Below are 22,462 nucleotides of genomic sequence, written 5' to 3'. Positions count from 1 at the left end.
AGATTGTGCGTCTGCGTTGTGCTTCAAGTTGTTTTGCCCGCGCATTGTTGCGCTGTGGTCGTGCCAGGAGTAGCGCCTTCTACGTATATATCGGTGCTGCATTTGGGTGCGCGGTGCTCTAGCTCCTGTGCTCATATCTGTTCTCTGTAAGGTTTGGAGCACTAGCGACGTTTTGTATGTATACGTGTAATACATGTATTGAATTAACCGAGACCCGTATTCCAGTGAGCCTACGCGTGCGTTTGTGTCAGGCTTTCTATGATCTGCTTCCGCATCAGTTTTGCGTTGAAGCGCGTGGACCTTGGACTTGTGCATATCTTCTCGATATCGCTTAAGAGAAGCGTATTCCCGGTTTGAAATGCCTCCACCGTGCGCTTGATGAAGTATAGCACAAATACTCCGCAGTCATCGTGGTTTATCTGTGCCGGGCTTGTTCGGACTCCTCTCACGACGAACGCTGGTGCTGCGTTGTCAGGATATTTAGTTCGCAGCTCCGCGTCGAAATATCCACCGACAACTTTTTTAATCGCTTCGATGCTGGAGATTCCTTTCGAGTCTACATGCACAAGACATCTCCTCAGATTCTGCGTAGTGCCTACAGGGTTTTGCACAATGGCAAACGTCCAGTGATTGCCCATGCATATAGGTAAAATCACGTGATCGTACTTCTCGTATGGAAAGGTTGCGGTGATACCGCAACAGCGCTCGTGCGCAAGTCCAAGTTTTCGCTCCACTTGAACGAACTCGCTGTAGATGTGTCCAAATACGTTTGCATCCATGACAAACGTTCGGCCGTGTTGCGGGAGGTGCACTCGGATGTAATAGGACATAATCACATCGTTCAGCCAATTTTGGTCTTTAATTGTCCGGACATCTTCCGCTGTCACCAGTAAACGCATGCTGGTTTTGCCCGCAACAAAGCATGGGGTTTGTGTTTCACACACAATCTCGGACTGCGATATATCCCCCACATCTCCAAAATCAAATGGGACGCTGGCCTTCTCACTGTCATCATTCAACAGTGATATGACCTCGGGCGACTTGAGTTTTTCGGCCAAAGTCGACTTGGCTGGAGGCTGGTTCGGTCAAAGTCGACTTGACTGGAGGCTGGGATTTTTCTTGCAAAGTCGACTTGGCTGGAGGCTGGGATTTTTCGGCTATAGTCGATAGTTGACGCTTGTGTCCCTTGTTGGGGGGTTCATTCCCATTTGGCGCTGCTGCGCCGGTATTCTGGAGTCGTCGTGAGATGAAAGTGCTTAGATTGTGGCGGCCTATAAACCGGGTAGTCCACGAACTCTGAGCCGCGGGTTTGCGCTTCCCAAAGCCAGGTATTGTCGACGCAGCATCCGCGACAACATCATCTCTGCACACCTCCTGGCCGTTTGCCACTTTTGCCTTGATCCGCTCAACAATACCAGCCTCGTATTTAAGCGTCGGAGGGGCCATGCCTGGTGGCGCTGCCCGCTTTGCGGATGGATCGGCCTAGGACGAGAATAACTTGTGCTTGTTAGTCATCCAACCCAGCAAGGTTGTCCGAGCCACACGACGACCCCCCTCGGTAGCGTCCCATCCATTTCGCTCGCATGCGAGCAGGATCTCGATCTTCTCCGCATTCGTCCGCTGATCTGAGCTCGCCATCTTGGCAAGAATCGATGTGTCGCGTTTCGGACAAACTCGACATGTACCTTACATTTCATTAGATGAAATGTCTTAAATCCTATTGGTCAGAATGCATAATATACTAATTACGACCCATAAATGATTGGTTGAGAAACATGCTGTTTAGTCATTCTACTTTTTGACAGCTGCCGCTCATCGGTGGCTCGCGAGTGTCGCTTACTCCCATTGACAGCAGTTTCGGGTTTACTCGACTGTGGGGGATTTTGGGTATTCTCGACGGTGCGTGATTTCGGGTTTACTCGACTGTGTACGCTCGGCGGTTTAGGACTTCGGGAATTCCCGATACTATGCCGGTCATGCTTGACGAGCCAAGGCTAATATGCCCTGTGAGTCTGCAGGAGCAGGGTCTTGAATTCGGCCTGTAGCGAGGAGACGCTTGTGGGCTGCGATGCGTGTGTCCAAGACGCCGCACTTGTGCAGGGGACGCAGCGCGCGCAAAACACTGCCAGCGCCCTTCGCGTTGATGTTCCGCGACTTTAGAAGGTCCAACACGGCATCTTCAGCACGGCGGCCGACGTCCAAGACCTGATCCTTGTAGTCTTCAACCGTGGGGTCAAGCGTAAATCAGTCTTCGAGGAACAGCTTCATGAAGGCGACGACGTGGCGTGATTCGGACTTCTTTTGGAGTCCCAGACGCGAGGAACATGGGTGTACCACTCGTACCATGCAGCCGACAGGTGCGTAACTTGCTTCTTCCTCCGTTTTGGCTTGGGCTCTTGGTCTAACGATTCCTTTGCTTGGGATTCTTCAGCGGGTCTACACGGCTCCTTAGCTTTCATCTGAGCCGCCTCGAAAATCGTCAACCGCGCAGCTAGGGCCTTGCTTGAGGCGATAAGCTCATGAATGACAGCTAGAAGGTGATCGATGCTTGGACAGTGGTGTTGGCTTGCATCTTGTGTTTGGTTTTGTTCTTGAGCAGGCGGAGCGGCTTCGCTGTCCAGCGCGACTGACCACGCAAGCATGTCGCCGATCGGGATGTCTGCTCCACGCAAACTCTCTTCCACGCGCGTGACAATGGGGGCCGCGGGTGAGAGCTCCTTGAGCTGCGGGTAGTAACGGACCAAGTACGCAGTGAGGACACTGAGGACCTTGGTGCTTACATTTAGACGTTGTTGCTTGAGACCTGTACAGGAATCGAACAGGAAGCCCTGCAATCGGCCGAGGCATTTTTGACTGGCGTGATCACGCGTCGCGACGTCGATGACCGCTGGAACGTCGTCTGCCGCCCACCCACTCAAGACCCGGGCCACCTTCCTGTCCTCGCGTGCCGTGTTAGTGATGTAGGCGAAGGCCTTGTTCGTCTTGGTCGTATCCCAAGCATCGCGTTCGAAGATCCACTGGGCGGTGAGGCGGTCATCTCCGTTCGCATGCTGGGCCCCGCCACGCCGGAAGGAGTACGAGGTCAGGTCAGGGGTGGCTCCTGCCGGCTCGGCGACGCGCTTGAGCATCCTGTTCACGTACGCTTGCACGCTGTCTTCGCCGCGCTTGACCTCGCTGGTGCGTGCCTCGGTTGGGGCTGGAGTTGATGTTTCTTGTGTGTCCGGGCAGGTTTGCGGCGGTGGAACAGAGGATACGTTGCCGGCCGCGAGCAGTGAAGGCAGGGACGACTCCGTCGGGACCACAGCGCCGTCGAGCGAAGCGGGCCCGGGTTCCAGCAGCTCCAGCAGCGGCACACCTTCGTCAGGTGGCACGGCGACCTCCGCTACGAGATCGGGCAACTGGGACAGGAGTGCCGCGCATGGCGCGTCCTGCGTCGCTAGCGCTATGGTCAGAGCGTGCAAGCGTGCAAGGGACACGTCAAGAAGTCGCTCTTGTCCGGGATCAAGGTAAGACCCTGTTCTTCTGATGTCTTGACACGTAGCAGCCGCAGGTAGAAGGTGCCGTCTGCCGATACAGAGACGTGCTGGTTTTGGATGTAGCCTAGGTCCGAAGACCGGCCAAAGCAGTGCCACATCTAGCACGCTAGTGCTGGGTCTTGGTAGTCGGCGTGCACGCGTGCTGTGCTGTACACGTAACGGACTAAAGACTGTAAATCCTCCTTAGTACAAGGTGGAGCCTTATTAATCAAGCCACCTTTTTCGCGTTTCATGCAATGTTTATCTAAAGTCTTCCCTTGCTTTAGCAAAATCAACTCAGTAGGTACTCGCAAGTGTGGATACTTGTCAAATAGCCACAACTTGGCATTTCTATGATACGCTGTTGCCGTGTTGCGGGCTAACTTACCTTTCTTACCTTCGTTGGTTGCGAGGTAGAAGCCAAAGCGGTCCATCGTCGCTGCTAATCGTCTGCCGGAGGTATCCAAGAGAATGCTAGCCTCGACAAACTCAAGGCTAACCTTCTCCTCCTCCAACAACCGCTTGAATGCGGCGACGGCAGTATTCCGCGCCTTCTGCGTGTTCGTAGGAACGAAGGCAGCTAAGCTCATGCTGCTTCGTCTGCTACTGCTTGGTTCTTTTAGTTGTGTGGTCAAACGCAAAGCCTACGTACTGGTTATCCTATCCACCGACCGGTTTCCTACCTTAGGAATAAACCTAGTTGTCAGAGCCATGACAATATTTTAAAAATATGTTAACTACTTGATATTTGTATGTATTGTGCCTTGTATGCTTTCTGTCTAAACAACGACGTAATTCGTTGTTTTAGCAAATCACGGTGATTTGCCCATCATTGAGTTAGGAGGCTAACTCATCGATTTAAGATAGAATAGCTGCTAAGACAACGAGTTAACGTTGAGTTATGCTCACTTTCGTTGAATGGCTGGAATAAATCCGACAATACTACGGCCCTGACATTCTAATTCTAACTCGCTCGCTTTGTCTGATTGCTTTCTAGTCGATGATTGACATGCGTTGGTGATATATCGTACTAAACTACGTCTACAATATTGAAGAACATCCCTGTTTTTATATCGAGGAGCAGCAAGCAGCTTTAAAGTCAGCGTTTCCTGCACTACCAAACATTTCTAGTTGAAATTTTCTACTGCTACTATATGCCGTGCTCTGAAATTCGAGCTTGGTTTAACGCGCAAGGCCACGACAAAGAGAGCGAAAGAATACGTCCCCGCCGAAATCGGTGCTTACTATTATGCAAGGAGTTGGCGCCATTCTATCGGGGACCTTATCCGTTTGTTTTCTTGCAGCGACAACCGATTTATTCTTTCGGTGGCAACCGCTCCGCTCTTGCTCTGGGTTGTGTTTGGTACTGGCGGTTGATTAGCTTAACTTTAACTTAGAGTTAGGCTGCGAGATATGATCACCGGGAAGGATTTGCTCGTTGGTTTAGAGCCCTTAATCGCATGCCAAAGTTCGTGCAAAGCACAATACATATTCATATTACTGTGTGGATTCCGACAAATATTTGTCGGAAAGTGTCCGAACTGGAAACCTACCCCTATTATCTCCTATTTGCCAAAGTTACACTGTTGAAGATCCGTGATTGGTCAAAACGCGAACTGATTGGGCCCACAATTCTGCCAGTCTCTCTGTCGGAAAGACCACTATACTGTATTCATTCATACCATTTTCGTTCCTCGACAACAGAGGATGCGTGTTGCTGAGGTGTTGAGTCAGCATTGCCTTGTTACCTGGGTGAAGTCACCGGATGAACGATGGGTAAATGGGCATACGGGTTGTGAGAAAGCTGACGCCGGATGTATTTGCTGAACGCCTCGTGAGAGGTGCCCGTCGGTGCTGTCAGTCGCACCGACATCGATGCCCTTCATTCTTCGAATCGCCCGTCATACAGCAGACTACTCCCAAGTCTTGCCAAGTATGTCTTCACTGTCTTCGCTTGTGGTGATCACTTTGGCGCTCGCCGGCTCCGTCAATGGAAATCAATGCGCCACCGATGAGCTGTTGTCGATCGCAGGCAACTCGAACCTACTTCGGAGGTGGGCTTCGGCGGATTCGCTGCCATTTCTGCACTTACGGAAGAGCAGATCAAGGCAGTTTGCGACAGCAGCGCGTGCATGGCGCTTACGGACGACATGCGGGCTATGAACTTCGGGAACTGCGTCATCGAGGGCACCGAGATTAGGCTGGGCACAGACATCCTCGAAGGTCTGCGGCGGCAGTGGATCAATGGATTTATCGGCAAGTATTGTCGGCGAAATAGCTGCCGGTAGCTCAGGCTCGACAAGTGGCGCTTCAACGGCTGCCGTCGGTTGGATCTTCACTCTGATGCTGGCATCGATCGTCTTCTCCATCTAAAGCGAGCCGCATCCCGAGTTTTAATGTAATATATATTGAATGCCACACTGGTCATTTGCGTGCTTTTGATCGAGTTAATGGAAGTTTGGTGCGCTGATTTACGGTGTAATCCAGACCCCACTGAAAGCTGAAATACTTAAGTACAGGCCATTGAGTTGTATTGAATCAGAACCATCGCGCTGGAACGCCTTCCCACTCATCAGCTGAGCAGCCATGGCTATTCATCCTATGGTTTGTTTGCCCTACATGTTCTGGAGTCTTATGAAAATTATTCCATGCGAGTTGCACACCCTATCTGCCCGCTGGTGCGGATAGAGCATTCAGGCTGTGATTAGCGTGAGCACGCAACACGCCGTCACTTACCAAATCGCCAAGTACTCGACAACGGACGCGTTCAAGATGCCTGGACTCTTCGTCCTGGTGGTGATCGGCTTGACGCTTATAGGAGCTACCAATGGGAGTGACGAGTGCTCCACTTCGGAGCTAATGGGCATCGCGTCAAACAAGAACGTAGCTGGATGTTCGAAGGCCGCGGGCTTCAGCAGCATGTCAACGATCGCAGATCTCACACCCGAACAGCTCAAAGCCGTCTGCGGGAGCTCAGCTTGTGCAACGTTGATGAAAGACATGGCAGCGATGGGTCTTGGCGACTGCAGGATCCCGGAGTCCAAGATTTATCTGCAGTCCGACATCATCGACCCCTTCAACGAAAGATGCAGCGCCAGCGGATCGACGGACTCATCGGCAAGTAGCAGCGGCTCCGTCACCAGCAACAACCTGAGAGACGGCAGCTCGAGCACGACAAGCAGCGCGGCAACGGTTGCCATCCGATGTGTTTCGATGATGACGGTGGGGATGGTCATGATGCTAGCATAAGCGCCATCTACGGCAATTCATGAATACCAGTCCAATATATATAATACGGTGTCCTTCATTCTGATGTGATCAAGCTTAGTTGTTTGACTGCGTGCAGACTACAATGTAAAAGCAACATAAGCCGCGTTTGACGGAGCATCAAAGTATTTCGCCTTATGAACGAAGTTCTCAGTCAAAGAATGAGTACACAAGTGGAAAGGGAGAAGACACGAAGCAACGTCAAGTGCTCGATCAGCCCACGAACGGGGCCTGAAGGGCGAGCACCGCCTCCAGAGCAAAAGTTAACAGTCGATGCACCGATAAGTGGATGCGGGTTTTAGATTCGTCGGCGTCTCTGCGTCAGGGGTTCTTCGAGTCATCTTCGTCTTCGGCGTCAGGATCGGTCGACGTATTGAATTTTCTTTTTGCCATTTTAAAGTTGAAAGGGTGTTCGCAGTTCGAAGAACTGTCGATTGGGGAAGGTTTTTGGATGACATCGAACGACATTAACGCTACATTGGTAGGTTCCCCGCCTAGCGGATGACATCGAACGACATTCATGCCACATGAAACCGTGGATCTTCCTCAATCAATTCAGCGCTCGGATTGACACGTAGATAAACAGACAGCTGGAATTATAAGTTGAAATCGGAGCCTGCTAGCTCTGTAATAAAGTTGCGCCTGAAGTCACATCGTAGTCGCGGAGCTCGTGCAGTGTGCCGTTCCGCCAAGCTGGGGGCGAAAGACTTTCAGAAGTTCAAACGGAGTAGCCACGCACGTAGAAAGCCACGCTTGACTTGGTGACCATTATCATTCACACTTGCTCAAGAAAATTATGAAATTATGCGTAATAGATCGCCTTACTGGTATTATTTGTAAAAAAAAGCATCTCCAATTTATGCTAGGCCTCGAAGATGGTTTGAACCAGTTCTCGACCCTAAAGTTTCTAAAGTGGTCCGAATCGACGATTACTTGAATCATTCCATTTCTGGGCTTGCTCGAAGAAACGAAACTTTAATTTAAAACTGGGCCTGTTCATTGGGAACTTGCCTGATCGGCTTAGCCGTAGTTTGTTTTTGATGTAAACCAGGTTATCCAGTTTAGACGTGAACAGACGGGTTCTACAGACTACGACGAAATATCCGGCAAGATGAAGTCCGGTAGACAAAGTCGTGCAATGAACAACAAGAAATTCGCCTGCCAATATGATGTGCTGTTTTGTACTTCATAGTTTTGTGCGTATTTTATGCCGTGTCACAGTATTTTCAAAATTTACATATACGTTAGAATCGCCAGGTGTCTAACCGCGCTGAAGGGCAAGAACGTATGCAACCCGAGAAAGTGGACTCCATCAAAATACACGTTTTGTGGAGAAAGAATGCAAGAATGCAGCCCGTGCTACCTTGTTCGTCGTAGTAGCATGCATCGTATAGCTAGCTACTGACAACTATATTCTACAGCGTTGAGCTCAATGTTGGGCATACGTCCTGATGATGCTGATCGTGAGCCCAACCACAGCTTCCAATAAACTATACGCACATTATCACAGCACTACGTCGTACTTGTACACGTAATATGTTCAGAGCACTTAAAATTGTACTTCGAAGTAGTACTTTACTGACCCCATTGGCTATCGATCCGATCGTATTCTATGACCTCCTCTTTCAGACTGTGGTCACCAGTATGCAAAGGAAAGTAAAATGAATTCTGATGTTAGCTCCAACTCTAAACTAGTGCTTGTTCCTGCTCCTGGCTTTTGCCTACGAATTCGTACAGCTTCTCGAATCCGGCTTCTAGAACTCTAAGCACCAGAGCGAGCTTTGCTTCGGATCGTACAACATGCACTGCGGCAGACACGAGACCGGCCAGGGCTGGCCACACAGACACACTAGAAGATGATATTGCAAACGTACTCCACATGCATAGTTCTATGAGCCGATTGCCTACGAGGCCGATTAATTGGTCATGTAAAATTATCCTGGAAGAGGATCTCGACAGGGTGAATTCCTGCACATTCATTAGAACGAGTCTTTGTGGATTGAGCACCCAACAAGACTTCCACGAAAAATATTAAAGTTGGGCGGGCCAAGGTAGATTGCTTGCTACTTTTTCTTATTTGCCGAACCCTTTTTAGGCACAAGCAAAACTATTTTCCGATTGAGAGAATACCATGTTGTCACTGAATACGGTGTATCGGTATTTATGATGGTTCCTTCTGAAAACTCCTTATAACCAATATACAGCGGCATGTAGAGCTTTGGCATATGCATGTATCAAGTGAAAACTAATTAAACCGATTTCTTGCAGCACCGGTAAAGTTACGACCTCTTAGTCACCAGCGTTTCGTTTAGATCCTCCAGCTGCTTTGGGGTTTTTTAAGGCATCTTTTGTTTTTGAATGATAGGTTTTGAATGATTAATCCAGGCTTGATCTCGACAAGAGCTCATCGAGTTTGGTTTCATTTTGTAGCATTTTATGGGTCCAAACTACCCCACCAAACAAAAATATTTGTTCGGTCTGACCGTGAGCTTGCAACAGACCGAAAGCACCTTATCAGGTATGTACTCCCCGAATTGTGAGTTTGAAGCAGATGCAGCGTGTTCAAGCTGTAAAATTCACTACCGGCGGGGCCAGCGCTATAAATTCGTCCATTTATTGCTGTTCGTCACGATGGCAGCTAGTCACAGGTACAAAGCTAAAGAAGACTTCTAATATCTACCGCCTGCACATCACCATACCCGGCAGATGCTGCGGCTGCGAAGCTGGCGCAGGAGATGCCTGTGAATAACACAACTTTGATAATGTTAACGGGAGATTGTGCGCGCGGAGTCTGCTGCTTGTTTTACTTTCAAGTACTTACTTGGCTACGAGATATCCGACGATGTAAGCAAGCGTCGCAATTTTAATCTATGTTTATCTAGTATCCATAGGTGATTTGGTTTTATTTTTCTGTGAACACAGGCTGTCTACTGGGCGAACCTCATCTAGAACTATTCCGGCGTACATTCACCTTCATTAGCTCTAATGCTTCAAGTAGCTTCGAACTGCGAAACCCCCCGGGTTCACCACCCGGGTCACCAATATATATGTGAGTACTACATCCTCGTTTGAACTTTTGACATTTTGAAACTGGAAACTTCGGTTTTGAAGTTGAGAAGGTGTAAAACAAATCGGTTGGACGTGTTAGATCTAATAGAACTCCCGAGTTTTCTGCTGTCAATGGCTCGGACTTGTATTCTGAAATCCTGAAGATTATCTTGCCGCTTTCAACTACTGTACATGGTAATACATGTATCCGATTAGAGAGGTATCAGTACCGTTGGTATCATTCGCATTGTTAAGGACATAATAGGATAGAGCAGATGTAGGGTGGTTCTGGAAGCTTCTAGAAAGGAGCTTCCATCCACTCGAACTGCGGGGGCGGTCACTTTTGGTTTAGACCCGCCATCCCCCCAAGCCTGGCTTCCTCTTCGTTTTGAAATACTGGTAGCACTTGTTGGTCCCAGCAACCTGACAACGAGGAGCCCATGCCCACCATCGCCCAACTACGCGCCGAGATCGATCGGCTGAACCAAGCGATGGCGGACCGCACGCGAGTGCCGAGCAACCTGCGAAGTTCACCGGCAAGCGAGGGGAGTATGCCCGCGAATGGCTGTTCCAGATCGAGAACGCCTGTCGAATCAACAACATCCCGATCGAAGACGCAAGCACCCGACAACCAGGAATCGCGAGGTCGGCGATGGAGAAGCCTGCCTCCGGCTGGTTCCTGCACCGGTCGTCGACGACTCGAAGCGAGGAGCACACGTGGGGGATTTTCCGTGAGCATGTGCTCCAACACTTCGAGGCATCGAACTACCAGGCTGTCCTGAGCGAGAAGCTTCAGCGACTTAAGCAGGCAGCAGACATTGAGACGTACAACGGTGAGTACTCAGCTCTCATCTTCAGAGTGGAGGGCATGAGCGTACTCGACCCAGTGCTGTGCTACCCGAACGGTCTCAAGCCTCGCACGCGCAGCTACGTCAAGCTCGAGAACCCCCAGACCCTGAGCGACGCTATGGACTTGGCTGTCAAGTACGAGGTGACTCACTTCGTCGAAGAAGCTCGCGACCGTCAACCCAAGCGCGACAAGAAGTTCTCGTCGGCTGATCAACCTCACGCCCAAGGTAAACCCTTCAAGGGGAAGCCGTTCCGCGGGAAAGGCCGCTTCAAGCCGAAAGCTGAGCCCAAACGCGCCGATGGTCGTACCTGCTTCCACTGCAAGAAGCCTGGTCACATCAAGTCCAACTCCTTTCTCTGGAAGAAAGAGCAGGAGAAACAGGGAAACGGGCAACCACGTCAATGAAGGAGGGTCCTGTCGTGGCTGAGAGCGTAACCAGAACACTTACGATTGGGAATATCAGCCTTAACGTTCTGTGTGAAAACCCTCTGGTCTACAAGTCACGTCCGCTGTTCTCCGTGACTGGTGAGATCAGCGTGAGTGACAAGTGTCTCGCTACACGCAGCATGTTGCTGGACTGTGGAGCCACCACGATCTACGTGTCAAAGCGTTGGGTCAGGGAGCACCAGCTTCGAACGACGAAGTTCAGCGACAAGAGCATTCACGTGAAGCTTGGAGACAACCAAATCGTGGAGACGGAGCTGGAAGTTCTGCCTTTGAAGATCCACGTGTCGGGTCTGGACGAGGCATACCAGTGTGTCGCCGTCGTCTACGCGATACCCGACGAATTCGACTGCATCCTCGGGATACCCTTCTTCGAGGACAAGCAGCCCCAGATTGATTGGAGAGGTCTACGTATCGAAGGAACGAGAGAGAAGACTCTGCGCTGGGAGCAGACAGGTGACACCTGTGGACAGATCGATGAAGGTGGACCGGTGATTGCCTCCGGGCTTCGGAGATCTGTCGAGGCGAAAGGCCTTTCGGCGAAAAGACCCGATTCCTGTCGAGGCGCCGCGCTGGAAACGGGTGTGAAGTCCACGTGCGAAGCTGTTCGCGACGCAGTGCTGAAGGAGACCCCGACCGTTGTCACCAGACGACGAGGAGATGACCCGCAAGCTGGCGAGTGTTCAGCTGGAGAAGACGACGTTGCGATGTCAGAGCGCGAGAGTACTGCACGAGAAGCCGACGAAAGAAGCAGTACCAGGGGCAAAGACACCGTCGTGGAGAAGATGTTCACGATGGGTATTGTCGACGAGAGTGGTGTGCAGACCAAGTGCATCACCCGCAAGAAACTGCGGAAGTTCCTGAGAATCAAGACCAAGTCGGCCGAGGAGCCCGACTTTATGTTGGTGCTCTCGAACGAGACGATCAAGCAAGTTGCACGCTCACTGCAACGACGAGACCAACCCGACAATGTTGGTAGTGCGAAAGCACAGCGCTATCTGGAAACGGACTGGGACAGTTCCATGAAAATCCAGCCTTCGACCTCCAACGGAGTACAAGGACAACGTGTTCCGTCCTGAGCTACCCGAAGGTTTACCAGAGAAGCGCGACATTGAGCATCGGATCGATGTGAAGGATTCAAATCTGGCGATGTACCGACAACAGTGGCGACAGTCTCCTGAGCATCAGCGTCAGATCGTGCGTTGGGTCGAAGACATGGTGAAGAAGAAGCTCATCCGACCAAGCATCAGTCCTCACGCAGAGCCGACATTCTGTGTCCGGAAACCAGTCGGCTGTAGAATCGTTCACGACTACCGGTATCTCAATTCAAACACTGTGCGCCAGAGCATCCCGATGACGAGGATGGAAGGCATCTTGGACGCCATGTCTGGAGCGTACTGGTTCTCCACTATGGATCTGATGTCCGCGTATTACCAAGTGCGTATGCGGGAGGGAGACATCAAGTTCACAGCTTTCCAGGCGCCAAACGGACTGTGGGAGTATCTTGTACTTCTGATGGGAGTCTGCAACGCGCCAGCAACAATGCACCGGTTGACTTCGAAGCTGTTCCGAGACTTGAAGAACACGAAATCGTTCTACGATGACATCTACATCTTCACCAAGTCGCCGAAGATCGAAGACCATTTGGAGGCGCTGCGCAAGACGTTGGATATCTTGCGCGACAACAAGCTGTACGTCAAACTGTCCAAGTGTGTCTTCTGCGCCGACAAGATTCCATGCCTTGGTGATTTCGTGGGACGTAACGGAGTTCGGATGGACCCCGACAAGGTGCAAACCATCAAAGACTGGCCCGTGCCGCGGACCCAAGAGGAGCTTCACAGCTTCCTGGGTCCGACTGGCTACGTGCAACGCTTTTGCCCGGAATACGCTTCGCTCACGGCAACCATGTTCGCCCTCCTGAAGAAGAAGACCAAGCGCAATGCGAAGATTCACTTCAGCGACGTGCAGTTGAGGAACTTTAAGGAATTGAAGCGGAGGTTGTGCAACCCACCAGTGCTGCATCTCCCGGACTTCAGCCAGCCAATGCATCTGCGGACGGACGCGAGCAAGTTCGCCGTAGGTGGAGTGCTGTTTCAAGTCGTCGATGGTGTCGAGCGTCCCATTGCGTACACCAGTCGGAAGATGAAGTCTGCGGAGCTCAACTACCCAACGCAACAACAGGAGTTGTTAGCTATCGTTCATGCACTGGCCGCGTTTCGGATCTACTGCTTGGACAAGCCGCCAATTATGAAGACCGATCACAAGAGTCTCGAAGGCCTGTTCACACAGAAGATGGCCAACCGCCGACTAGCACGCTGGTATGATATCCTTGCGGAGTATCAACCGACGTTCTCGTATCTCCCTGGAGCGAAGAAGGTATTGCAGACGCTTTGAGCCCAAGACCAGACCTGGAACCGGAGACGAAGTTCTTCCACGACTTGAGTGTGACAAGCTTCGACGATACATCCTTCAGTCTGGCGATCAGCGAAGTAACTGGCGACTCCGACTTGATATCAAGCATCAACAAGTCGTATGAGAAAGCCCGCGAGGTCCAGGCCATTTTCACAGCGATCAAGCGGCGCAACTCCAGCTCGAAACCAAAGCGTGAACGCAACCAGCAGAAGAAGTACCGATGCTACACCGAAGCGAATGGACTGCTCTGGTATCAAACACCCGCAGACGATGCTCCGCGCGTTGTCGTGCCCAACGATGTAAAGTTGCGGCAGACAATCATCAGTGAGTGTCATGACACCAACTACGGCGGCCATCCTGATGCTGAGCGAACATACTTGACACTAGCGCGCCGCTGGTACTGGTCGAAGATTCTGAAGTCCATCCAGAAGTTTATCGTAGGCTGCAAGCCCTGTCGAAGAAACAAGCCTCGGTTAACGAAGCCTCCTGGTTGGCTTGAGCCACTAAGCATCCCAGATGAACGGTGGGGGTCGATCTCCATGGACTTCATCACGGATCTCCCGCGAATGAAGCGAGACGTCGACTCCATCTGGGTTGTCGTCGATCGGTTGACGAAACGTTGCCATTTTGTGCCAACTACGAAGAAGGTGACGGCGGAAGGCGTGGCTCGACTCCTCATCGACAACATTTGGAAGCTCCACAGCATGCCGACGAACATTGTCTCCGACCGCGACAGGAAGTTCGTGTCCGCCTTCTGGCAACACGTCTTCAAGTCAATCTGGACGAAGCTGAGCATGACCGTGACTCACCGAGCTCAAGGCGACGGGCAAACGAAACGTATGAATCGAACGCTGGAGGAGTATCTTCGTTGCTTTGTTGGTCCACTTCAGGATGATTGGGGTCTTCATCTAGCGAACGCTGAGTTTGCCGTCAACTCAACGGTCAACTCCAGCACGAAGCTAGCGCCATTCGAGGCCGATCTGGGATTGCTACCGAGAAGTTGGAGAGCATTCCCAAGAGTCGACGAGGAGCGGAGTTCCATGAGCGTCAAGCCGCCATCTTGCTGAGTTGTTGCGAAGCATTGACCCAGGCGTAGGAGCGAATGCGTGATGTCTACAACCGCAACCGTGAAGAACAAGTCTTTGACGTTGGCGACCGCGTGTACTTGAGCACGCAAAACCTCGACCCAAAGCACTCTGGCTTGCCGAATTCGACCAATTTTGGACCGAAGTGGATTGGACCTTACACGATCGTGCGGAAGACCCACAACCATGTCTACGAGCTCAACATCCAGGCTGGTAACAAGCTACATCCAGTCTTCAACACTGGCTCGCTGAAGCCCTACAAGGAACCGAGTCGTTTGTCACGGCCGCACGACGTCATCCTCGCGGATGACACTGTCGGTCAACTTGTGCGTCGACTCCTAGGCTTCATCTTCATTGAGCGCGCGCACTGCCGCTGGCGAGAGGGCGCCGCGCAAGCCTACCGGAACGCCGTCCTCACCCAGCAGCAGGAATAGCTCCACGAGCCCCGGGAGTCATCCATCGGAGGCAGCGAGGCCAGCAGTGCAGCGGACGCATCGCGCGGTGAAGAGAGGGACGCGCGGGGTGCGCGCTCAGCAGCGGCAGCGAGTTGGTCAAGAGCCGCCCGCGAGGGCGACCCGGCCTCCGAAGAAGGCGACGCCCCAGCCTGTGTGTGGCCGAGGCCACCGTACTCGACCGTCATGACGGTGGCGCTGGCAGGACCTATCCAGCTCCGACCGGGGGAGTACACCACCAGCCAGCGCAGGACGAATCCGCCACAGAAGTCGCCCGAGAGCTCCAACTGTTGCGCCGTGCACGTCCAATTGAGAAATGACCGTTAAGTACGGACTTGGTAAGGATAAGTTCAGTTGGCTTTGTAGCCATCTGTCTTAAGTACGACTGGTACCTTGAAGAGCCGCGAGGACGAAGCGACGCAGCCCTCATCTGAGGAAGGGGTGAGTGTATCAGATTAGAGAGGTAACAGTACCGTTGGTATCATTCGCATTGTTAAGGACATAATAGGATAGAGCAGATGTAGGGTGGTTGTGGAAGCTTCTAGAAAGGAGCTTCCATCCACTCGAACTGCGGGGGCGGTCACTTTTGGTTTAGACCCGCCATCCCCCCAAGCCTGATTTCTCTTCGTTTTGAAATAATACATGTCGATTCCGCGTGAAATGTAATCACCTGAGCAAAAATCAAAAAATGTAAGGGACTTCCGTGACGTACCGATCCAAGTTTTCCTTACGAATACAGAACTTAGTACATGTATGCCCTACAACACCGATGCAAACAATGGAAGCCTCCAACAACCTCAGCCCGACACCTCAACGGCAGTGTACTTTGACCCGTTGGAGACAGGGTGGCGGTGTCACGATGGCGAACAGCAAAAAAGGCGTCATGCCATCTTCAACACATCCTCACGACGCACTATAGTTTGTACCCTTACAACCGACAGGACAAAGTGGCACGTACAGACTCGGTCGGCACTTCTGTCGTCACAGTAGGTAACTACATGTATACTGTAGAACACGTTATGTAAGAACTGCCACGCCGCGTGGAGCTGAGGTCAGCCCAGGTACATGTAGATGCGGAGGTCCGCTCCGCGGTCCTTCCGAAAAAAATCGCGGTTGCAGTGACTCTGATGCTCGCTCATCAGTCGCAAGATGCACCACATCAAAAAGCGCCTAGAGGCAAGGCGGTTGTGCTGTCGGGGAGTCGAGCTAGGATGTGTTCCAGTCTTTTCCATGGCGCTTGAAGAGCGCTCCATTGTCTCCGCAATGCGGAGTCCGCATCCATCAAGGCGCCGCGTTGCTGGCCTGCCTCAGTGCTCCTGGGCGAAAGCACTGGAGGAGAGCCCCGCTCCAGGGACTGAGACCTGCACCCGTTGCCGTGCCATGTTCACAAGCGACTCTTTTTAGCACCATGCGGTCGCCTGGAAAAAGCCGCTCGCACCGCCTTGCACAGCACGACGGACGACGATATGTACACCTCGGCGGCGTCGACAGCTTCGGGGTATTCAACTTGGCCGGGGGGGGGGGGGGGGGGGCAAGCGGTACATCGGCGGCATGCCACCATGAACCCCATCCAGTTCCTGTATCCAGCTTCCATGTCAAAACGGAGTGGCTCCGGTGACTTCCATGCGGCGATTCCATCGCGTTTCGGTCTGGCCAAAGCTCACCATCCGGATACACTTTGGTCTGCGTTGAGCCACAAACCACGAAGCGACCGAATGGGGCGACAGCGCTCCGTCCTTCGAGTGCTTGTGTGGACCGACTATCCGACTATCGATTTCTCGCGATGTGTAACACGGGGCTAAGATGGGGCGGGGCCACAAAGTTGCCAAGCGTTTGTGCGTCAATATGCTCCTACCCGCCATGGCTCAACTCCTGCGAGATGCACCGTATGTCTTCAATTCCACCGGCTCAGCTCTGTCTGTAGGCCAAGGTCTCCCTCTCAGCCGTTGGTGCATCCAGCATGGCATTTCGTAATTGGCGATCTCCGCAGCAGCAAGTCATCGAGCCATGCATGTCTGGGGGACTCTCGCCTTCACGCTGGGCGCCATCGCCGCTGGCGGCGCGCAGGCCGCGCGCAACCTGACGGCCAACTTCGACATCCTATCGTACAACGACGTGTACGAGATGCTGCAGGACACCGTGGACGGCATCAACCTCGGCGGCCCCTCGCGCGTGGTGCCGATTGCCAAGGCCATGCGCGAGGCCAACCCTAACACGCTCGTGCTCTTCGCCGGCGACACGGTGTCGCCCTCGCTCTGGTCGACGCAGTTCAACGGCCAGCACATGGTCAAGGCGCACAACGCCATCGGCCTGGACTTCGCGTCGCTGGGCAACCACGAGTTCGACTTCGGACTCGAGAACTTCATGAACGTGTCGCTCAACTCCAACTTCCCGTGGCTCAACGCCAACTGCTACGAGATCGCCAACAAGACGCTGCTGCGGGGCACCGTGCCCAACGCCATTAAGAACCTGACGGACCCCGTCCACGGCGACATCAGCATCGGCCTCTTCGGCGTCATGTACGACATGAACGACACCAGCAAGGGCCTCTACTGGGAGGACCCCATCAAGGCCGCCCGCGAGCAGGTGGAGATTCTCCAGGCCAAGGGCGTGGACTTCATCATCGCCATGACCCACCAGGACCTGGCCGACGACAACCGCCTTTCCAGGGAGGTGGCCGGCATCGACATCATCATCGGTGGACACGACCACACCTCGATGCTGCAGACCAACTTCGGCACGCCCTACCTCAAGGCCGACTTCGACTTCCGCTCGGTCTGGCAGTCGCACATCGAGTACTACGCGGCCGACGGCGACAACGACGACCGCAAGTCACTCATGACCCACCAGGCCATCCCCATCGTCGAGAGCATGCCCACCGACAACACGCTGGACGCCATCATCGCCACGTACCAGGCGCAGATGGACGAGCTCTCGGGCCAGATCATCGGCAAGCTCTGTGAGTCGCTCGACCTCTCGCAGGACGTCGTGCGCTCCAAGGACTGCAAGATCGGCCACCTGTTCGCCAACGCCGCGCTGCAGTTCTACGGTGAAGCCTCGGCCGACGTCGCCGTCATGAACGGCGGCGGCATCCGCGGCGACAAGATCCTGCCAGCCGGCGACCTGTCGCTGGGCGAGGTGCTGGCCTGGTCGCCGTTCGGCAACACGCTCATGACCATCGAGACCACGGGCGCGTCGCTCAAGCTCTTCCTGGAGCACGAGATGGCCGCCAGCTGCGGCGCCAACGTCATCCAGCAGAACGGCTTCTACGTGCACCCGGCGGGCTTCAACTACACGTACACGTGCACGGCCGAGGGCGCCGGCAAGCTCTCGAACCTCGTGTGGCTCGACCACCCGACCCACTCGGGCGAGATCCTGGACACGGACAAGCTCGTCCTGGCGCTGAGCAACTACCTGTACACGACGCAGTTCGCGGTGATCGAGGGCGTGACCTCCACGGTCAAGGTGTCGGAGGCCGAGGCGGAGCGCGTGGACTCGGCGCTCGAGGCCTACGTGGCCAGCCTCCCCAGCGGCAACGTGTGCCTGCCGACCGAGCTGCGCTCGTCCGTCTCGTTCTAAGGATAGACACAGGCGACCGACAGCCTCAATACAATCGACATAGACCTGCTTTACGTACCACGTAGTACTACATCGCTGCCAGACAAAATATAAGCAGCTTTCAGTGGTGTTACAGTATCTTGCATGCAACGCGCTGCCAGACTAACCGGATCTACGCTGAGCGTGCACTTGTAGTATGCTCAGTTGACGGAGCTCGTTCAAACGCGTTGGAATCGAGGCACAACCAAACGAGAGCTGGCTTGCCTCGATCCTTGAGCGTCAGCCTGACGGTCAGGCGCAACGAAGAGTGGACAGGCAGACAAGCGGCCTGTCCAACTCGAACCAGACAAGTCGATCGATTGGTGGTCCAAGCTGAAGTGCACGCGAACAGCAAAAAAGTGCCAAACAAATCTGATAGGGCATGAATAGAGGTACATTTATTGTGCTTTGCAAACGTTTTGTCGTTTTGACTTGGAGCTCTCCTCGATTTATCATTAAGTCGAGGTCGATTTAATATAACGAGGTCAAAGAAAGGGACAGATCGATCTATTTAGGCCGGCTAATAACTCGAGCTACAACAATCCAAATCAGGGCTCGAGGTCGATCTCCTGGTGGATCTGGGCAGAACGAGGTCGATCTACGGTAAATCGATCCTTTTTGCGTTTTCAAAAGCGCAATTCGAGGTCGATCTAAGTAAATCGAGCTACCGCCTCTGTTTTGTACCCTGATTTGTGGACCGGCCATCCTCGATCTAGGCCATAAAACGGGGCGACATTTTATCTGCAAAGCACAATATCAGCATAAGCACAGAGAGATGATACCTGTGTGTGAGAGCTACGATGTGCGAGCTTGACAACGCTCTTGCGCTGCAATAAAGCAGTCGTTGTAGTAGTAGTAGTGAAAGGAACTTTATTTGGACTACTATAGCCATTAAAATCCTAAAGAAGATTTCATCATCACCACTAATGGCGATTCTCTTGGTAGCTGCATGCTGCTTACCCGTACTTGTCCTGGTTGTTCAAGGATTAATAGAAAACTGTCGATACAGTCCTCCATCAACTTGCCTTGTTCCACCGTTTGGGGACTCATCTTGTCCCTCCTTGCTATTGCCTTCAACTGACGAACTCCCGTCACCCGGAACTCGACGCAACTTTGCTCTACTGATGCTGGATCTCCTTCAAAGATGAGCCTGCTGCGTTGTATCCATTGCGTTGTGCTGCAAACGGTAGCTAAAACTCTCCAAAGACGTTTCAATGTGTCTTCATGCTTGGCCGTGCAAGACCCAACTTGTGAGCTTGTAGTCGGTAGTGTCGGGAAACGTGACGCAGTAGCAGGTGTCGCTTGCAGCAACTGGGTAGAAGATTCTCTCGACGTCGGAGGAACTATCGGTAAGCTATACCTTATACCGTAACCTTATCGGTACCTTTAGCGAGGTGAGTGGAAAAAGGGTCATCGTCCTCCGGCTCGTTTGATTCGATTATCGTATTCACCACGATCTCGACTCCGCTCTCGATGGCCTTGTTCAGAGCCTCTTCCCTCCAAGTAGCGGAGCTGGTGACCTTGTTCACGGATGTTATACTGCGGGATGAACTCCAGCCGGTGCCACCACATCCGACCGTGCCGGTATTCCGATTCATCGTGGTCCGAGGTGTGTATTGTGGAGTCATGAGTGCGGCGCTTGGTCTGACAGCAGGCCGGCTGACTGGCATGGCCAGAGCAGGCATGGTGTTGTATCAGAGACTGGTGTTGAGTTTGGTAGTAGTGCGCGGGGAGGGGGTCGAAAGGAGAATGCCACCCGTGCGTCCCCCAAGACCACTTGAGCTCGACGACCTCGAGGGTCGCCTCCCATGATCTCGGATCTCAAACCGGTTTCGCTTTCGGACGGAGCGGAGCACCACAAGATGTCCTGGAAGCATTCAAGGGTTGATATCTTCTATTCGGGGCTATTTATCCTATTTATCCCCTGCTTCGCTGCAGCCTCGTAGCCTAAAGCAAGCACTCGAACCACTTGAAGGGCTTTTGGAGGTCCCTGAAGAAGCTGTCGTGCGTGAGGAAAGCCGTGTCTGCGTGGTTGAGTTTCGGTGCGTAGAACCGATCGCGATAGCTGTCGCCAAACGAAGCCGCATCCAGACCCCAAAACAACTATCAAACTCCACAAGTCAATCGTTTCGCGCGACTTGTGGGGAATGGCTGTGCCAAGCGTGATGCCCCAAGCGAAACGGGTCGACAGCACTCCGCGATAGTCGGTGCTGCACATTGCCGCAGTCACATTGCCTCGGTACGCCTCTTGAGCAGCGGCGTACGCAATATTCAGCTCGTTCTGGTACGAATGCGACTTCCGAGCGGCGGAGGCGGGACTTTGCCTATAGATTTTCGACAGGAATGAGCTTTTGCACACGTCTTGGCTGAAGTCTGCGTCCATGCTCCCGCGCATCGGCGCGCTCATGCTAACCCACGCCGTGCTGTCACTGAAGCGGCATCTCCCATTGACGAGAGCGCCCGCCATCGTGAGGCCACCCATCGAGTGCATTATGATGATCGTGTCTCTGATAATGCGCGTGTTCAAGTCACTGGTGCTGCTCATCGGAAGGGAGTGATCGCAGAACTTTTGCTGCAGTGAGTCGTTCGTCCAGCCATAGTCGACGGTGTTGAGAACAGCGTACTTGACCGTGATGCAGCACGGCGGGTGCTCGCCGATGTTTCCAACCTTGTTCTTCGTCAACTTCGGAGTGTCCTGCAGTCCTGCCTCCTCGTTTGGGTTCCCCAAGCCATGAAAGTAGACGCACGGACGAGGCGTATACTTGCACGCGCACTTACTCTCACTACTTGCTGCCTTCAAATGTCTTGGTGCAGCAGGCTGGATAGCACCACCCGTCAGCAGCGCTAGCGTCTTTGGTGTCACCGAGGTAGGCGCAATCAGCACGGGGCACGCAGTGCGTTTGCCGCTCAGAGCAGGCGCGGAGAAGCTTTTGATCGGGCTCGAGAGATACTCAACGCTAACTGAGATGCCGATCTCCTGGTCACTCGCCTCAAGGCCTCCACTTAGACTAAAGAAACACAACGCAGTTGCACCGGATTCACCGAACACGCACAACGAAAAGTCGATCCCACCAAACGAAGTCTGGAGGATGGATCCGCTTGGGCAGCCAATCATCTCTCCTCGAAGAGCGAGGCCTGATGTTACACTGGCATGGTTGAGAGCTGGCAAAATGAGGTCGAACGGCGAGGTAGAAGAAAGGCATCGGACCTCTTGTGTCCACAGTTATCGTCGCCAAACCGAGTCACCATGTACCCCGCACCGTCAACGAGCATGTACCGGAAAAGTCGTTATGATAGAGCCCCAATTTTCTATTGCGGGTTGCGCTGTGCTGTATCATCCCGATAATTGTGGTAGTACAAGTACTGCGACAAAGCGAAAATGGCTATAAAACACAGTAGCAATTACATCATTTTATAAAACACGGAAGAAAATGACTGATCGACGTGCGCCGTGAACGGTTCGGCTTCTCCGAGACGGCAAGCACACAACGCAAACCTCCAGCAGCAGCAGAAGCCCGACTTCCAAACCAGTAGCAGCATGCCCCGCGACCGCAAACCTACCCACTACACCAACCGCTTCAAAGCGCGCGCTGTTGAAGACTGGCGTGCTGCACGCGCTAGCGGCACGGGCCGCAGAGCGTTTGCCGAGTCAAGTGGCTTCCCCCGCCCTTCGCTGCAGAACTGGGAGCGCAAGTACTCCCGCCTGGCCCAAGAGTCCCAGCGTCAGCCTCGAGCCAGCCCCTACCTCCCTCCGGTTCCCTCCCGTGCCTCCCGCCTCACGCTCAGCGGCAG

General features: G+C 53.1%; 10 protein-coding genes across 10 annotated transcripts; 4 read left to right on the top strand and 6 right to left on the bottom strand.

Annotated features, from left to right (window-relative positions):
- Window positions 1-230: 230 nt before the first annotated feature.
- On the bottom strand, window positions 231-899 carry PHYSODRAFT_522969 (hypothetical protein; the record flags this gene model as incomplete). Its single annotated transcript, XM_009536518.1, has 2 exons — window positions 231-491; window positions 612-899. The coding sequence occupies 2 exons, from the start codon at window positions 897-899 to the stop codon at window positions 231-233; spliced, it is 549 nt and encodes a 182-aa protein (XP_009534813.1).
- A 2,095-nt stretch (window positions 900-2,994) lies between these two features.
- On the top strand, window positions 2,995-3,165 carry PHYSODRAFT_379005 (hypothetical protein; the record flags this gene model as incomplete). The annotated part of the gene is made up of 1 exon (XM_009536517.1): window positions 2,995-3,165. A coding segment is annotated over one exon (171 nt), but the record flags the coding sequence as incomplete, so codon positions are not given.
- Window positions 3,166-3,634: 469 nt separating this feature from the next.
- On the bottom strand, window positions 3,635-4,105 carry PHYSODRAFT_523542 (hypothetical protein; the record flags this gene model as incomplete). The annotated part of the gene is made up of 1 exon (XM_009536516.1): window positions 3,635-4,105. The coding sequence occupies one exon, from the start codon at window positions 4,103-4,105 to the stop codon at window positions 3,635-3,637; it is 471 nt and encodes a 156-aa protein (XP_009534811.1).
- Window positions 4,106-6,306: 2,201 nt separating this feature from the next.
- Window positions 6,307-6,808, top strand: PHYSODRAFT_355830 (hypothetical protein). The gene has a single exon (XM_009536515.1). It carries the CDS (start codon window positions 6,375-6,377, stop codon window positions 6,762-6,764), a length of 390 nt encoding a protein of 129 aa, XP_009534810.1. The 5' UTR covers window positions 6,307-6,374; the 3' UTR covers window positions 6,765-6,808.
- Window positions 6,809-11,246: 4,438 nt separating this feature from the next.
- On the top strand, window positions 11,247-12,203 carry PHYSODRAFT_521776 (hypothetical protein; the record flags this gene model as incomplete). Its single annotated transcript, XM_009536514.1, has 1 exon — window positions 11,247-12,203. One exon carries the CDS (start codon window positions 11,247-11,249, stop codon window positions 12,201-12,203), a length of 957 nt encoding a protein of 318 aa, XP_009534809.1.
- Window positions 12,204-13,879: 1,676 nt separating this feature from the next.
- Window positions 13,880-14,332, bottom strand: PHYSODRAFT_523091 (hypothetical protein; the record flags this gene model as incomplete). The annotated part of the gene is made up of 3 exons (XM_009536513.1): window positions 13,880-13,919; window positions 14,001-14,207; window positions 14,265-14,332. The coding sequence occupies 3 exons, from the start codon at window positions 14,330-14,332 to the stop codon at window positions 13,880-13,882; spliced, it is 315 nt and encodes a 104-aa protein (XP_009534808.1).
- Window positions 14,333-17,080: 2,748 nt separating this feature from the next.
- PHYSODRAFT_338653 (hypothetical protein) lies at window positions 17,081-18,652 on the top strand (the record flags this gene model as incomplete). The annotated part of the gene is made up of 1 exon (XM_009536512.1): window positions 17,081-18,652. The coding sequence occupies one exon, from the start codon at window positions 17,081-17,083 to the stop codon at window positions 18,650-18,652; it is 1,572 nt and encodes a 523-aa protein (XP_009534807.1).
- Window positions 18,653-19,672: 1,020 nt separating this feature from the next.
- Window positions 19,673-19,900, bottom strand: PHYSODRAFT_376714 (hypothetical protein; the record flags this gene model as incomplete). The annotated part of the gene is made up of 1 exon (XM_009536511.1): window positions 19,673-19,900. A coding segment is annotated over one exon (228 nt), but the record flags the coding sequence as incomplete, so codon positions are not given.
- A 131-nt stretch (window positions 19,901-20,031) lies between these two features.
- On the bottom strand, window positions 20,032-20,355 carry PHYSODRAFT_305300 (hypothetical protein; the record flags this gene model as incomplete). The annotated part of the gene is made up of 1 exon (XM_009536510.1): window positions 20,032-20,355. The coding sequence occupies one exon, from the start codon at window positions 20,353-20,355 to the stop codon at window positions 20,032-20,034; it is 324 nt and encodes a 107-aa protein (XP_009534805.1).
- A 262-nt stretch (window positions 20,356-20,617) lies between these two features.
- On the bottom strand, window positions 20,618-21,785 carry PHYSODRAFT_338652 (hypothetical protein; the record flags this gene model as incomplete). The annotated part of the gene is made up of 2 exons (XM_009536509.1): window positions 20,618-20,773; window positions 20,865-21,785. 2 exons carry the CDS (start codon window positions 21,783-21,785, stop codon window positions 20,618-20,620), a joined length of 1,077 nt encoding a protein of 358 aa, XP_009534804.1.
- Between the last annotated feature and the right edge of the window lie 677 nt (window positions 21,786-22,462).

Source organism: Phytophthora sojae (assembly GCF_000149755.1).
Source record: "Phytophthora sojae unplaced genomic scaffold PHYSOscaffold_9, whole genome shotgun sequence".
Lineage (NCBI taxonomy): Eukaryota > Oomycota > Peronosporomycetes > Peronosporales > Peronosporaceae > Phytophthora > Phytophthora sojae.
The sequence above is the reverse complement of the archived record's forward strand: the minus strand, read 5'-3'. Positions and strand labels throughout refer to the sequence as shown.

Coding starts and splice junctions, on each gene's coding strand:
- PHYSODRAFT_355830 (XM_009536515.1), top strand. CDS start 6,375: ATGGGCATCGCGTCAAACAAGAACGTAGCTGGATGTTCGAAGGCCGCG.